The sequence below is a fragment of the Typopeltis vanoorti genome, chromosome 10, assembly GCF_054136105.1.
Source record: "Typopeltis vanoorti isolate ZY-2024b chromosome 10, IOZ_Tvanoo_1.0, whole genome shotgun sequence".
In the NCBI taxonomy this organism is placed as follows: Eukaryota; Metazoa; Arthropoda; class Arachnida; order Uropygi; family Thelyphonidae; genus Typopeltis; species Typopeltis vanoorti.
The window spans coordinates 77,855,066-77,869,968 of record NC_143558.1 but is presented as its reverse complement, the minus strand read 5'-3'; the positions used below and the strand labels follow the sequence as shown (position 1 = coordinate 77,869,968).

At 34.3% G+C, this 14,903-nt stretch overlaps 1 protein-coding gene across 3 annotated transcripts in view; it reads left to right on the top strand.

Annotated features, from left to right (window-relative positions):
• Positions 1-14,903, top strand: part of LOC150102528 (osmosensitive cation channel TMEM63C-like) — a 491,876-nt gene that overhangs the window by 149,893 nt on the left and 327,080 nt on the right. For all 3 annotated transcript variants that reach the window (XM_090398766.1, XM_090398765.1, XM_090398767.1), the window contains exon 8: positions 14,248-14,359. In XM_090398766.1, coding sequence (XP_090254892.1) covers positions 14,248-14,359 — 112 coding nt within the window. The remainder of the gene's footprint in view (positions 1-14,247; positions 14,360-14,903) is intronic.

Below are 14,903 nucleotides of genomic sequence, written 5' to 3'. Positions count from 1 at the left end.
AGTGGTAAAAAACACTGACAAGGCATACAGTCAGGAATACATATCCATACTTGAAGTAGAAAAAGCTATCAAAGGCTTGAAATATGGAAAGGCAGCAGGAGTAGATGATATTTGACCAGAAATGCTGAAGTATGGTGGTATAAAAGTCGTACAATGGCTGCACTGCATAGTTCAGAAAGCCTGGACAGAGGGACAAATTCCCAATGATTGGAGTAGAGCTCTAATAGTACCCATATATAAAAAGGGAAATAAAACTGAATGTGAGAATTACAGAGGTATTTCCCTACTGAGTGTTCCTGGCAAGATCTATGCAAGTATACTTGATAAACGGTTGAGAAGAATTGTGGAAGAAAAGCTTGAAGAACAAGCTGGATTCAGGTCAAATAGAGGCTGTCAGGATCAGATCTTCATCTTATGACAAATAGTTGAGAAAGCATGGGAATATAACAAAGATCTGTATTTAAGTTTTGTCGATCTGGAAAAGGCATATTACAAGGTGCCAAGAGAGAAGTTATTCAATACGCTACAGTTATATGGTGTCAATGGGGCATTATATCAAGCAGTACTTAGTCTTTATTTGAGTTGCAAGTCAGCAGTTAGAATTGAAGGAAGTTCAGGAAGATGGTTTAATGTTAAATCTGGTGTGAGACAAAGATGTACATTATTCACCTCTATTATTCATTATTTATATGGATCACATTATGAAGGTAAGTGGTATTAAACATGATATCAGAATTGGAGAGATTAATGTCAGCTCTTTGCTTTATGCGGATGATGTTATACTTCTAAATAAATCCGCTACAAGTTTGCAAGATTACCTGACTAAATTGAATGACTGTTGTAATAGATATGGTATGAAGGTCAGCATTAAAAAGACAAAGACAATGAAAATAGGTAGAATGGTTGAAAATGCCAACTGTGTTTTGAATGGGGAGCCTGTTGAACAAGTAAAATATTTCGGCTACTGGCACGATTTTTAGTGAAGATGGTAAATTAAATATGGAAATAGACAACAGAATCAACAAAGCTGGTATGGTGGGAAGTCAATTGAATAAATTCATATGGAATAAGAGAGAAATTAGTCGGAACACTAAATTAGCTGTATACAAGACAGTGTTCAAACCAGTTTTAACTTATGGATCTGAGAGCTGGGTCTGAAGTAAAACACTTGACCAGAGACTAGAGACCGCAGATATGAGGGTCTTGAACAAGATTAGAGGCATGAATAGATGGCAATATCATATTAAAAATGAGGATATTAGGAAAGAACTTGACACTGTCAGCATCCGGGAATGCATTAGCAGAGCTAATCTCAGGTGGTCATCATCATTAGTGTTCTGTCTCTTGACAGGTCCAATGGTATAACTCAGCAGATTCTCTTCCTCCAATTTCCTTTGTCTTTTGCTTTCTCCTTCATTTCCTGATATCTTCTTGTTCCCATTATATCATCAAGCATCGTTAGTTGTCTTCCTCCTCTTGGTCGCTTTCCTTCAATTTTCCCTTCTATCATTCTTTTCAGTAGGCTGTCTCCTCTTAATACGTCCTATCCAATTATGCTTTCTTCTTCTTCTTCTTATGGTCTTTAGTAAATTCCTTTCTTCTTCAACTCTTTGTAATACTTCTTCATTGGTGATTTTTTCAGTCCACTTTATTTTCTCCATTCTTCTCCATAACCACATATCAAATGCCTCCAACCTTTTAACTTCTTTCTTCCTAATTGTCCATGTTTCTGACCCATATAAGGTTATACTCCAAATATAGCACTCAATAAGCCCTTTCTTTAGATTTTTATTCATTTTATTAATAAACAAATTTTTCTTGTTATTAAAGGCATATTTTCCTTTCTTAATTCTTTCTTTTATTTCCATGTCACATTTTCCATTTTCTTGTATTATACTACCAAGGTATTTGTATTGTTTCAGTTGCTCTACACTTTCTCCATTCTTCATCACCTTGATACTTCCTGGTTTCCTGGTGACTATCATCACTTTTGTTTTCTTTGTGTTAATTTTTATACCATATTTCTTGCTTATGTTTTCAAATTTTTGCATTAGGTGCTGTAGCTCATCTTCGGTATTAGCTAATATTGCTTGATCATCTGCAAATCTAATCTTTTGTATTGTTCTTCCTCCAATAGTGATTCCTCATTTCTCTTCATAAAATGCTTCTTTTATCATTTCTTCTGCAAATATATTGAGTGTCGGTGACAGGCACCATCCCTGTCTTACACCTCTGCCAATCACACATTTTTTAGTTTTTCCTACTTTTGTCTTTATTATGGCCGTCTGGTTCATATATAATTCAGCTATTAACCTTCAGTCTCTCCAATCTAAACCTATTTTGTGTAATGTTTCCATCAGATTTTCCCATTTCACCATGTCAAATGCTTTTTCAAGGTCGATGAAACAAATATAAACGTCTTTATTTACTTCTATATTCCTTTCACATATGGTCCTGATTACTCCAATTGCATCTCTGGTTCCTCTGTCTTTTCTAAATCCAAATTGATCATCCCCCAGAAAATACTCCACTCTGTTATACAATCTTTGATTTAATATTCTTAACAGTACTTTGGAGGCATGTGAGAGTATGCTTATAGTTCTGTAGTCATTGCACTTAGCAGGATTGCTTTTCTTTTCAATTGGTACAAGAATATTCTCTGTGAAATCTTTAGGCCATACTCCTGTTTTGTAAATGATATTGCAGAGTTTCCATGTCTCTGTTATACCTTTATTCTCCAGTTGTTTTAGGATTTCACTAGGTATTCCATCCATTCCTTCCATCTTTCCACTTTTTAATTCCTTAATTGCTTTTTCTTCTTCTCTCTTTAGTATTTCAGAACCTCTTTCTTCTGTTGAGATTTCATTTTGCTCTTCCAATTCAATTTTTGTTGGTCTTTAATTTTTTGCATAAAGTTCTTCGATGTATTCCTTCCATCTTTCACCCTGTATTTCAATATCATAAATCAGTTTTCCTTGCTTATCTTTTAATGGCAGATTTCTTATGCTTTTTTTAATATTTGTAATTTCTTTTGCTTTTTCAAACATTTTATCATATCGCACCCTTTTTTCCATTTCTTCAATTTCTTTACATTTTGTTTTTAACCATTCCTCTCTTGCTTTATCGGTTTCTCTTCTCAGTTCATTATTTAATACTTTGTATTTTCTTCTTCCCTCTTCAGTGTTTACATTTTTCCATCTTCTTCTTTCTTCCATTTTTCTTATCATTTCATTTGTAATCCATGGCTTTTTAATTCTTTTCCCTTCCACAAAACCTATCTCTTCAGCAGCTGTTTCATATATCAAGTTTTTCAGTTGATTCCATTTTGCATTAACATCCATAGTTTCTTCAGATATATTCTCTTTGTTCCTTATTTTATTTTCCAGTTCTTCTCTGAATTTCCTACCTGCATTTCCTTTGAGTTTTTCTAGGTTCCACCTTTCTTGCTTTTACCTTTGTTTATTTTCTTATATCGTATCCTTAATTCCATAACAAGCAAATTATGGTCTGAGTCAATATCAGCTCCTGGATATGTTGATATCCTTTTTACACTGTTTCTGTAACTGTTTTATATTAACATATAATCAATCTGATATCTTGCAATATCACCTGGCATTTTCCATGTATATCTTCTTCTCTTTGGAAGTTTAAACCAAGTATTACCAATGATTAGTTTGTATCTTTTACAAAACTCTATAAGTCTTTCACCTCTCTCATTCCTTTTTCCAAGGCCATATCTTCCTGTTATTCCCTTCTCTACCTTTTCACCTACCACCGCATTCCAGTCTCCCATCCAGATGGTACACCTTTTAGTTCTGTCTTCTTCCATTATCTCTTCTATTTGATTATATATCTCTTCTACTTCATTTTCATCATGGTCACTTGTGGGTATATATATCTGTATAATCATTATATCCACAGGCTTTGCTTTCAGTTTAATCATAATCACCCTGTCACTTTTATATATTATTTTTTCTACAGAATTTTTAACCTTTTCATTCAAAACAAATGCTACTCCATTTTCCCCCCAGTGTTCTACAGGAATATATAATTCTATAACCATCACTTTCAAAATCTCCTATATCTTCCCATCTGACTTCACTTAGACCAACCACATCCAATTTATTTCTCTCCATTTCTTTCTTCAAGTTCTCTAATTTACCAACTCTTAACATTGTTCTTACATTCCAAGTTGCAACATGTATAGTTTCTATCTCATTTTCTCTTGGATGCCTTATTTTCTTCCCATTTTCCTCAATACTTGGGATCCCATCCTCATTGTCCATTTGAGAATTTCATAGGTTAACGACCTGAGAAGCCTCATTTCTTCTTCTGCTGGGCATGACATCCATCGTTTGCCGATAGACCCCATTTTTGCCAGTTGTGGAAACTAAATTTGCTGAGTTCACCATATTTCTTGGAAATAATACTGAGGTGGTTTCCCGTTGCCTTCCTCAGGAAACCATTATGATATGGTTTCAAACCTGGGAGAGCAGCAGACTCCCACTGCTTAAAATAGGCTCCTCTCACTACTAAAGGTAGAAAATAAAATAAATAGAAAAGATTCACCCCTAGCCCTCGAATTACTCTAATAGCATTGGGGGAAGGAACAAGAAGAAGAGAGGAAGTATAAAGAAAGAAGATAGGGACCAGTCTACAGATAATATAACAGACATACATTACATGAAGTAAGGCATGGTCCAGCATCAGGTACCTTGGGTTTGCCATTCCTGTACTCACTAGAATGAGCCCTTGAGGTCAGGTGGTATGGTCACTTAAACAGAATGGGCGAGGAAAGATTAGCAAAACAACTGTTCTCTGCGAGGTTGGCAGGAAAACGACCCAGAGGAAGACCAAGATATAGGTGGATTGATACAGTGCAAAGTGCCTTAGATGATAGAAATATAAGATCTGATAATGTTGGAGTCTTGACAAGTAATAGACTGATTTGGAGGAAAATTGTAGATAGGAAGTTAGTAATGATGTAAATTTTTCATGTAGTACTATCATATCCTGTACATCCCTTGAAGGTACATGTCAGGAATTTGATGATGATGAATGTGTTGGGTTAAGTATTTTCAGGGAAGATAGAGAAAATAGGATGGGGGGATGAGTACTGCTGATGAAGCATTTGAATTGTAGCCAAAAAGAATAAGAGATATGTGGGACAGTGGCTACTCATTTAAAGCAGTCTGGTCGATTCAAGACCAATAAGACAAAATATATGGTTGGTAGCTGCTGTAGGCCAAGAGGTTCCAGGGATGATCAGGAAGATATCCATCAGCAAATTAGTACAACAAGTGCAAGTCAAGTGATTATTATTATAGGGGGACTTAAACTATCGAGATATAGATTGGAAGGAAGAAAGATTACATGGCAGGAGAGAAATGGGATTCATACACCTATTGAAAGATAATTACTTGAGGCAGCATGTGATGGAGGGGACTTGGGGTGCAAGAGTATTAGACCTGGTCAGGAGAGCTATCCATAACCAAGGTGGCCATTGTCTCTAAGTTGGGAAAGTGATGATGCAGTCTTGATTTGGGAGATTTTAAAACATGAGGAATATTCTGTCAAGAAGGGTTATATGCAGTGGTGAGCTATAAAGGGCTCGCACGAGCCCTTTGTTAAATTTTTCTCAAATTTGTGAGCCCCTTGTTCTTCTTGTTTAATAATCTTGTAGAAATAGAAAATACCACCATGGAATGTATACATGCTACTATAATTGCTACTTTAAATTCATATGGATTTTCTGATAACTATATAAAAAATCATCTCATTGCATTTTGTTCTAATGGGTTTGTGTAATGTTAGGAAACAAATCAGGTGTCGCAATCAAACTACTACAAAAAATTTTCCAATGCTGTGATTTGGCATTGCGCTCATTGTTTGCACTTAGCATTAGACGATTCGATAAAAAATATTAAAGAAATAAATCATTTTGAAATATTTCTGGATAAATTATATGCTTTTTATCATCAAAAAATCAACGAGAATTAAATACGATTGCAAAAGACCTTGGTATCGAAATTTTAAAGATCGGCCGTGTGTTTGGACCACGATGGGCAGCTTGCAGTTTACAAATGGCTCTTGTTTTGTGGAGAAATTACCCAGCTTCATGCAAGCATTTTGCATCAAACGATAAATATAAGGGCTTTTTAAACTGAGTTCTCAATTTGGAATTTTTAAAAGATCTAGCATTAATGATTGATATCCTACAGGAATTATATCTGTCAGAAGTTTTACAAAGTCGCAATATAAGTATTATAAGAGCTAAGTTAGGCTTTTTTGCTCGACAATGGGAGCCCTTTGTTAAAATTTCCATAGCTCACTACTGGTTATATGTGAAACTACAAGGCAGGTATTACGGCAAGCATAGGGGAAAGCTTGAAGCAGTGCCATGGCATAAAACCCTGCAAGGGAAGGATGTTAGTAGTGCATGGGAGAGAGTTAAAAGGCATCTTGAGGAAATAGTATTAAATTGTTAGATGGATGAATTAGATTATTAAGCATGAGCTGAAGAAACTGAAAATTCTGCAAAGGGTATATAAGAAGGAAGGCAAAATCAGATTATGAGAAGAAACTAGTAAAACAGGTAAAAGGAAATCCCAAAGAGTTCTTTCATTACATGGCAAGTAAGAAGAAGAATGACCTTAATGAGTGCAGAAAGTGACAATGTGCAGAAGCAGATAAAATGGTTGAGCTGAGTTGACTACTTTGCAAGGGGATGTCATCCAAGTGAGGTTACTGTTGTGATGTATGTCACAGAGACTGATGTGGGAACAGAGGTGAATGAATTGGAGGTTCTTTAGGATATTTCAGAAACTCAGTATAAATACAACTGTGGGATTGGATGGGATATCAGCTTGTGTTTTATGAGAATGCACAAAGAACTGGCATTACTTCTGACTAGGTGCTTTAATTTAAGTCTCAGCTTTGACAAAGTCCAAAGTGAGTGGAAGTAGGGTAAAATAATTGCTTTGCATGGAGGTTCTAAGACTGCATTAGCAAATTACAGTCAGTATCCCAGGAGTGGTGGTAAGAGTACTGGAAAAATTGGTCAAAAAGAGAATTCAAGAATGGGTGGATAAAAATATACTGAAGGAGGGGCAACATGGCTTTGTGAAGGGTCAGTCATGCCTTAATAATTTACTATCTTTTTTATCATAGAGTAACAGGAGAGTTAGATGAAGAAAATGGCTATAAGATGATTCTGTTTAGATTTTGCAAAGGCACTGGACAGAATACCACATGGAACTCTGTTACTCAAATAGAACCAATGGGGATGGATATGACACTGGTCATGTGGATAGCAGGGTGGCTGATGGACAGATATCAAAAAGTGGTATATGGAGGAGCTGTACGAGGGTGGTCTGAAAAGTTCTCGACCTCGAACATAGATGGCAACACTATCAGCAAGATTTTTTTTTCTCTAAGTTGGTACATCTGTCAAAAGCATCCATGTGAAATTGCAAGTCATTCTATCAAGAAGTTTGTTTTATACACCTGTCTGAAGCAAAAGTGTTGTCTATATCCCTTGAAATGGATAAAATGGAGCATCATGCGGTTATAAAATTATTTGTAAAAGAAGGTTTAACGCCCAAAGAAATTAATTTGAAGTTCATAAAAGTTTATGGGCAGTAATCTCCTTCATTTTCGACAATTAAGAAATGGGCTGCCAAGTTTAAACATGGCCGTACTGGCCTTGAAGATGATCCACGTGAAGGACATTCAAAAAAGTGTAACAACACCAGAAATCATTGATCAGGTGCACAGTATGGTATTGGATGACCGGTGAGTCAAAGTGCGTGAAATTGCTGAGACTATAGGCATTTCAAAAGAACGTGTAGGATATATTTTGCATGAAGAATTGCAAATGAAAAAGCTTTGTGCAAGATGGGTGCCGGGCTTTCTCACAGTAGATCAAAAACATACTCGCACGAAAATCTCTGAACAGTGTTTGGAGCATTTTAACAAAAATAAAACTGATTTTGTGCATTGATTTATTACTATGAATGAGACTTGGATTCACCATTACACACCAGAATCCAAACAGCAGTCAAAACAGTGGACAGAAGCCAGTTGTTCAGTACCAAACACGACAAAGTCGGTTCTTCCATCAGCAGGAAAGGCCATGGCATCGGTGTTTTGGGATGCTAAAGGCATTTTGTGTATTATTTATCTTGAAAAGGGTAAAACAATAACCTGGGAATATTATTCCAATCTTTTAACCAGACTAGAGAAAAATTTCTTGAGAAAAGATCCAGTTTACAGAAGGAAAAAAATCATCTTTCATCAGGACAATGCACCTGTCCACAAAGGTGTTTTGGCAATGGGAAAATTAAGGGATCTGCACTATGAATTGTTGGAACATCCATCCTATTCCCCAAATTTGGCTCCCTTTGACTTCTATCTCTTCCCAAAAGTAAAACTCTTCCTGTCTGGGCAGCGTTTTTCTTCAAATCAAGAGGGTGATTGCAGCTGTAGAGGGATATTTTGCAGATCTTACTGAGAACCATTATAGGGACGGGATAACGGTGCTGGAGTATCACTGGAATAAATATATTAGTCTTAGGGGAGATTATGTTGAAAAATAAAAATAATTTTGAAATTATAAATTCGTTTTTTCATTGTTAGGCTGAGAACTTTTCAGACCACCCTTGTATATAAAAGAGAACAAAGAAGACTTACAAAATAAATGATGCATAGAAAGTATCCCCGTAATCAAACCTCATCACTTTTAGCTGAATGTTGTATTCATTTTGTTTTGTATAGTATTTTATGTTATTCCTCAGAAATGAATTAAATTGAGAGAATTAGACTGGGTGAGAGGTTTATTTATTTCTTTTACTATTATTTTTCTATTGAGTTCATGCTATGCAATTCTTAGTGTGGTCATTTAATTACTCTTTGTATGTATTATGAAGTTAGATATATAGAATAGTAGAAATTAAATAACCAGTTGTAATTCTATAAAGAACCTTAATGTCAGATCTCCTTAGAGAGGTAAAGTGAATTACTAAATATACATAATTGTATCTGTTATATATATATTTATGTTTACAGTAAATGGTTTAATTTTTTTTATATATTTTGGCTTTATTTTTTGGATAAACACAACATGCTGATTTTGAAGTCAATGCACCATCATAGATTCAAATCTGAAACATTCTAACCAACCAATTAATTAAAATAAAACTTTATGTAATACAGCATGATCAAAATTTTAAAGTATCCCTGTTTAAGGCCTTGTGGAGTGTAACCCTGTGATCCAAATGCTACAAAACTTTACAGGAATACATTATGCATCGTACAGAAGTGATATCTGAGGGGGGGGGGGATGTAGTTCTAAAATTCACCACCAGGGGTGCTGTATGATGCACTGAATGTAGACGTAATTTTTCTGTGTGTAAGAAGTGGAATAATTACACAATCGTAAATAGCACATTTTTATTCACTTTCATTATACATTCACGGGTTGTACTGTTCAACGTGCTGCTCTTCCTGGTATGCCACATACTGCACCCCCCAAAACGTTCATCGACAATCACGCGATATCGCGTGACGCAGGCTCTCACCTGTCGGCCGATCATGCGTTATCGCGTGGACATCACTATCAAGTTTCTAAGTGGAATAGTATAGCGGCCACAGCGAAATGGCGCGTAATATTTATATTGGCCACTAGGGAAGGGATCGGCTTTCGTGGAGTGGGGATAGCCGCCAGCCATTGTCTATTGTTTATGTTAGCCAGTGCACACAGTGGCGGCGTTCGGACAAGGCGACGACGCAACGATTTTGTTTAGTTATTCGTTGATTTAGCGTGCTTGAAGTTTGGTTTTTATTTATTTCGAGTATTGTTTTTGTTTTTTTATAGTAAGTTCCCTATAAATGTTGATTTTTGATAATTATTTTTTTTTATTTGTACGTTATTTTTAAAAATTCTGTGATTATAAAAGACTGATAATTAAAGTTATAATTATATGATTATAATTATATTTTTATTATATAATTATATAATTATAATTATATTTAAATGTTTTTTATTTGTAAAATATATAACTTATTTGACCGAATTACATATCACGCGATATCGCGTAATAGATATTTAGAGTACATAAATCCTATGTACATAATAATAAAAGCATATAAATAATATATTAACTTATTTTGAGCACAATAAAAAAATAAAAAAAATTTGGCTACCACACGAAATTCCAATTTTCAGCTTGGCAATGAACGTGTTAAACAGTGTGTTCAATGGCAGAATACAACTGTCAGGACTGATATTGCACACATGTGTATAATACTATCTTTCAGTGCTGGCGAGTCATCAGGATGTTACTAATAACTCAGGAATCAGCACTGTTATTCTTGGCCTACTCCACAATGGCAGTAGCAACTTCATTCACTTGTTGGGAACTGAGTGGTTTGCGATTTCTTCCAGGTCTAACTACCAATGATCACATTTCTTCAAAACAACTAATCATTCATCACAGCATATGGAGATAGTGGACCTCCTCGAGTAGGGGAATCCTGTGTCCATTTTCTTATAACCTACTGGCACCTGCCGTGTTGCATAATATGCAAATTCCATGCATTTGTTGTTTACAAAACCCCTGGTGGTGAATTTTCCAACTACTTTTTTTTATTTCTCAGATATTGCTTCCTAATTACACACAATGTATACCTGCAAAGTTTCACAACATTTAGATCACTGAATGGTGCTTCATGAGGCCTTAAACAGGGACACTTTAATTTTGATCACCCTGTATATTGCTATTACTCTTCACAACTGACTTTAATATAAAAGTTTGGATATGTAGAAAAGGTGGGGAATAACATAAGTTGTACTGTCAACTGATTGTACCAATTAACTGGTGTAATTGATTTTCAAATATAACTTATTCAGAGGACTTATCATGGGAGGTCCATACCCTCGTACAAAAAAAACCATTGAACTGTGCCTTAAACCCATCCACAGTTTCTGCACTCACATACTCTTAGCAATGCATTTCCCTCACCAATTACTTTCCATTAGATTTATTTTGAGCAGTTATTTAAAGTGTTGAAGCACTTCTATACTGTTCACTCTTTAATCAGAATGACTGTCTCTGTATTGCCAAGATTTGGAATAGTCTCATCCTCATAAATGGCAAGCAATAGTGTTCCCCCTTTTTATTTATTATTTTTTAAATATAATGCTATATCCTATTCATTATCTGAATTTTGTTAATTTTATTTGAAATCACTTAAATGAATATCAGCTTTAATTGTAATCTTATTTTATTTTGTAACAACCCGTGAGGGGGTATTCTGTCACGTAGCTCAGCTCTCTGAATAGTATTGACATTCTTTGTTTTAATTTCACTGTGATTATGCTGATGCACTGATAATGGCCAGTTAGTTTCTGTTCAAAATATTTGCAGTAATAAAGACTATTATTTATTTTTTTGAATATGTGTGTGTCTAATAAACTTTGTCACAAGTGCCATTAAAAACTTGGCAAAATTAATCGCTCATCATGCAAAGAACCTGCTTCTTAACTACATTGCTCACACCTCCTTATACAGTTTTCAGGAATGGCTTCTTGTTCTACTTTTGTCTCCTTCTAATCTATGAAAAATCTCCTCCACAGTAATCTAGTAACAGTCCTGTACCAACTTCTGTGTCTCAATCATATCCCCCCCCCCTTCTATCCTGTATTCAAATCTGTTAATACCGTGAAAAGAAAAACTTAAATAAACCACTATGTATTGCTTGATGTAATGTGTGTTTACATGATATAACTGTTGCATTTCGAACAGCCTTTCTCTTGGCACCTTGTCATGTGCCTTCCCTAGATCTACAAAACTTAAATACAGATAATTGATATATCATTATTTTCTAACTATTTTATCTTGAAGCAAAAATCTGATACCCCTGTTTGGCTTGAACTCCGTTTGTTCTTCGAAGTTCCTATTCAGCAGTGATTGCATAAATCTTACTGGAACACTCAGCAGGGAATTTCATCTATAATTTTCCTATTCAGTTTTGTTATAAATGAACACTATGAGAGTTCTACTCAGTCATTCAAAATTTGACTTGGCCAAGCCCTCTGAATTATGCAAAGCAGCCATTGTAAAACTTTTACACCCATATTTGAGCATTGCTGATCATAATATTTAATAATTAAATAATAATAATTATATAATATATAATAATATATTACAGCTGCCTTTCCACATTTTAGATTTTAATATCTTTTTCTAACCCAAGTATTGATATGTATTCAGGATTCCTCTTAAATATTTTCTACACTCACTTTTGGTTTTGTTCTTTTAGCAGTCTTCCAAAGTACTACTCTAAGCAACTAGAATATTTACGATCTTCCTGTCATATTTATCATCTCTGATTATTCCTTTTGCAATACTCTTTCCTTCATTTTAAAGATTTTTTTTCAATAACTTCCATAACCTTTTGCCACCTTTCTGATATTTATCTTCTATATACTTACCAGTTTTCACATGACTTTTGTTTTGATTCTTGTACACTTGTACATACTGCTTTGCTTTCTTACATTTTCTTGGTATTTTTTCTCCCAGAATGCACAATTTACTTGTTAGAAACTTTCAATATGCTTTATTTTTCAGGACTGCTTCTGATTTTTGTATCCTTTCAGACTTCACCATATACCTCTCTGGTTGAATCAATGTTTACTTCAGAGTTTCCATGTGGCTTCCAAGATTTGATTTTCAAACTTTCATTTTATTTGAATAATAATACATTTCTGTATTTGAGTCTAAAGTTCAACTCTTAAAGGTGATCATAGATTCTTTTAAAAATTTCTCTTGCTCACTTTTTTCTTCCCCAATGTGATATTAATTTTCATCCTGCTTGAAACTAAATAGTGATCACTTCTAGTTTCATATCCCTGTACACGTTTGTTTTCTGAACCAGCATGATATCACTATCAACAACAGCATAGTCCAATTTTGTCAGCACATTTCAACATATTTGGGATTCTTTCCATGTTCTGCTGTTTAGATCTCCAACAAGGACCAGCTGTTTTCTTTGCCAGCTGCCTTCTCTAATGACTTGAAAAATTCCTCCGTTTCTTCTTCAGAATCTTTTGTGAGACCATAGGCACAAATAAGTGTGTCCATTTTCCCATTTTGGTTTGCCCACATCACTCTTCTTGGTATTGCTTCCCATTCAATAATGTTATTTAGTGTTGAATACTGTAATTATTCCTTATTTTCCTCAATAGTTATTGTCTGAATAAAAAAACTTATTGTATTTGTTATTTAGAGGAATAGTTTTGTATTTTTTGTTTCAGTATCAACATGGTATTTCTCCAATTTTTATGCAAGTTCCATTTCTTTTCCCTTCATTCTTCTTACATTAATGGTGCCTATCTTGAATTTTGCTGCTGATGATGAGTGCAAGTTTGTTCTAGTAACTGAATTTCACTGTTTGCCATCTTCTCTAATAAAAACAGCAAGGGTCCTTGTTTTTGGTCTAAGCCAATGCAAAATATAATTTGGTTGGCTAAATTCCAAATTGCCAGCCAGTCTTCATTCATTCAGTATCATACCTAATGCAGTTAACCACCAGTAGGTCGTGAAAGGTCATCACAAGAAGATCATTAGGTCAGAAGTCTTGGTCGGTTTTTTGCATTCCTTAAAAGGGCATGTGAGGATCTCTCATTTTTCTTTGACCATTAAGCAACTCCATAAGTGTTTAATAAAAGCTAAAGTTTCTGTTTGTGTGTTTCTAAAATAAAAGCTATTGAGAAACTGAAATTTTATTTTAGTGAATGACAACTGATTCTAAGGAAAGCAATTTTTTCATGTCAGTTGAAAAATGCTTCCTATTTTATCAGGTTACATTTTCTCCTTACAGGGCAGAGTACTGTCTAACTGCTAAGGTATGCAAATAACGTATACCAGTATACTTTATTTGTATAAGAATTTTTATACAAAAATTATAAAATACACAAGTTTATAAGAGTTTAATAAAGATTTGACACACTAGATTTATAATGGCAATTAATTGAGTTCACATATTAGTTCTGAACCTTTCCACATGAATAATTTTTTAAAATTAATCTTATGTAAATAACCATTATGCTGATTGCTTGCTTGCAAACAACAATGTTTTATCTCATATATAAAATCTTTTTTTATGTGCTTATTCTATTATCTATATTAAATATTTCATTTAAGTGTAATTCTGTTTAAATCACTTATTTAAGTTTTTATTTTACAGGTCTCAATTACTCTGGGTACATGTTGCATTTTCTTTTCTTTTTGTGCCACTTGGTATATTTTTCTTGAGACATTTTTCAGTAAATTTGAAGATAGATGAGGAGGAAAACGTGGTTAGTAAAGCAGTTAATGTTAAAAAGAATTGTTAATCAGTGAAAGGTTTTCTGATATAGTTATTACTGTCATTTGTATAGAAATTTATTGATTGCTATTGAAGGTTTATGGTTTGTGCTATGTATATTAGAGCATAAACAATAACACTCATGATGTGGGAGAAACTAAGGGTAGACAGCGATTATGTATTCTCTTACTACAGCAAACAACATTATAACAAATTTGCTCTCTAAGAAACTATAAGAAAGAAATTGTACATTTCTTTCTTAGTACATTAGTCAAGTATGTAGTACTTGACTAATGTACTACATGCTTACATCCTTTTGTGTATGGGATTTACATTATAAAAAAAAAAAAAAAAAAAAAAGCTGTGTTTGTATAAGACAAGTGTTTGCATTTTTATTCAGACATGTTTAGATTATTTACAGAAGAAAATGAGAACATCATGTTACTCTGACCTGCCATTCCCTAACTGAACCCTGGTTTTCCAAAAGCTGCACCAAGGCTGGTCAAATGAAAAACCAAACATACCATATCAAGAAC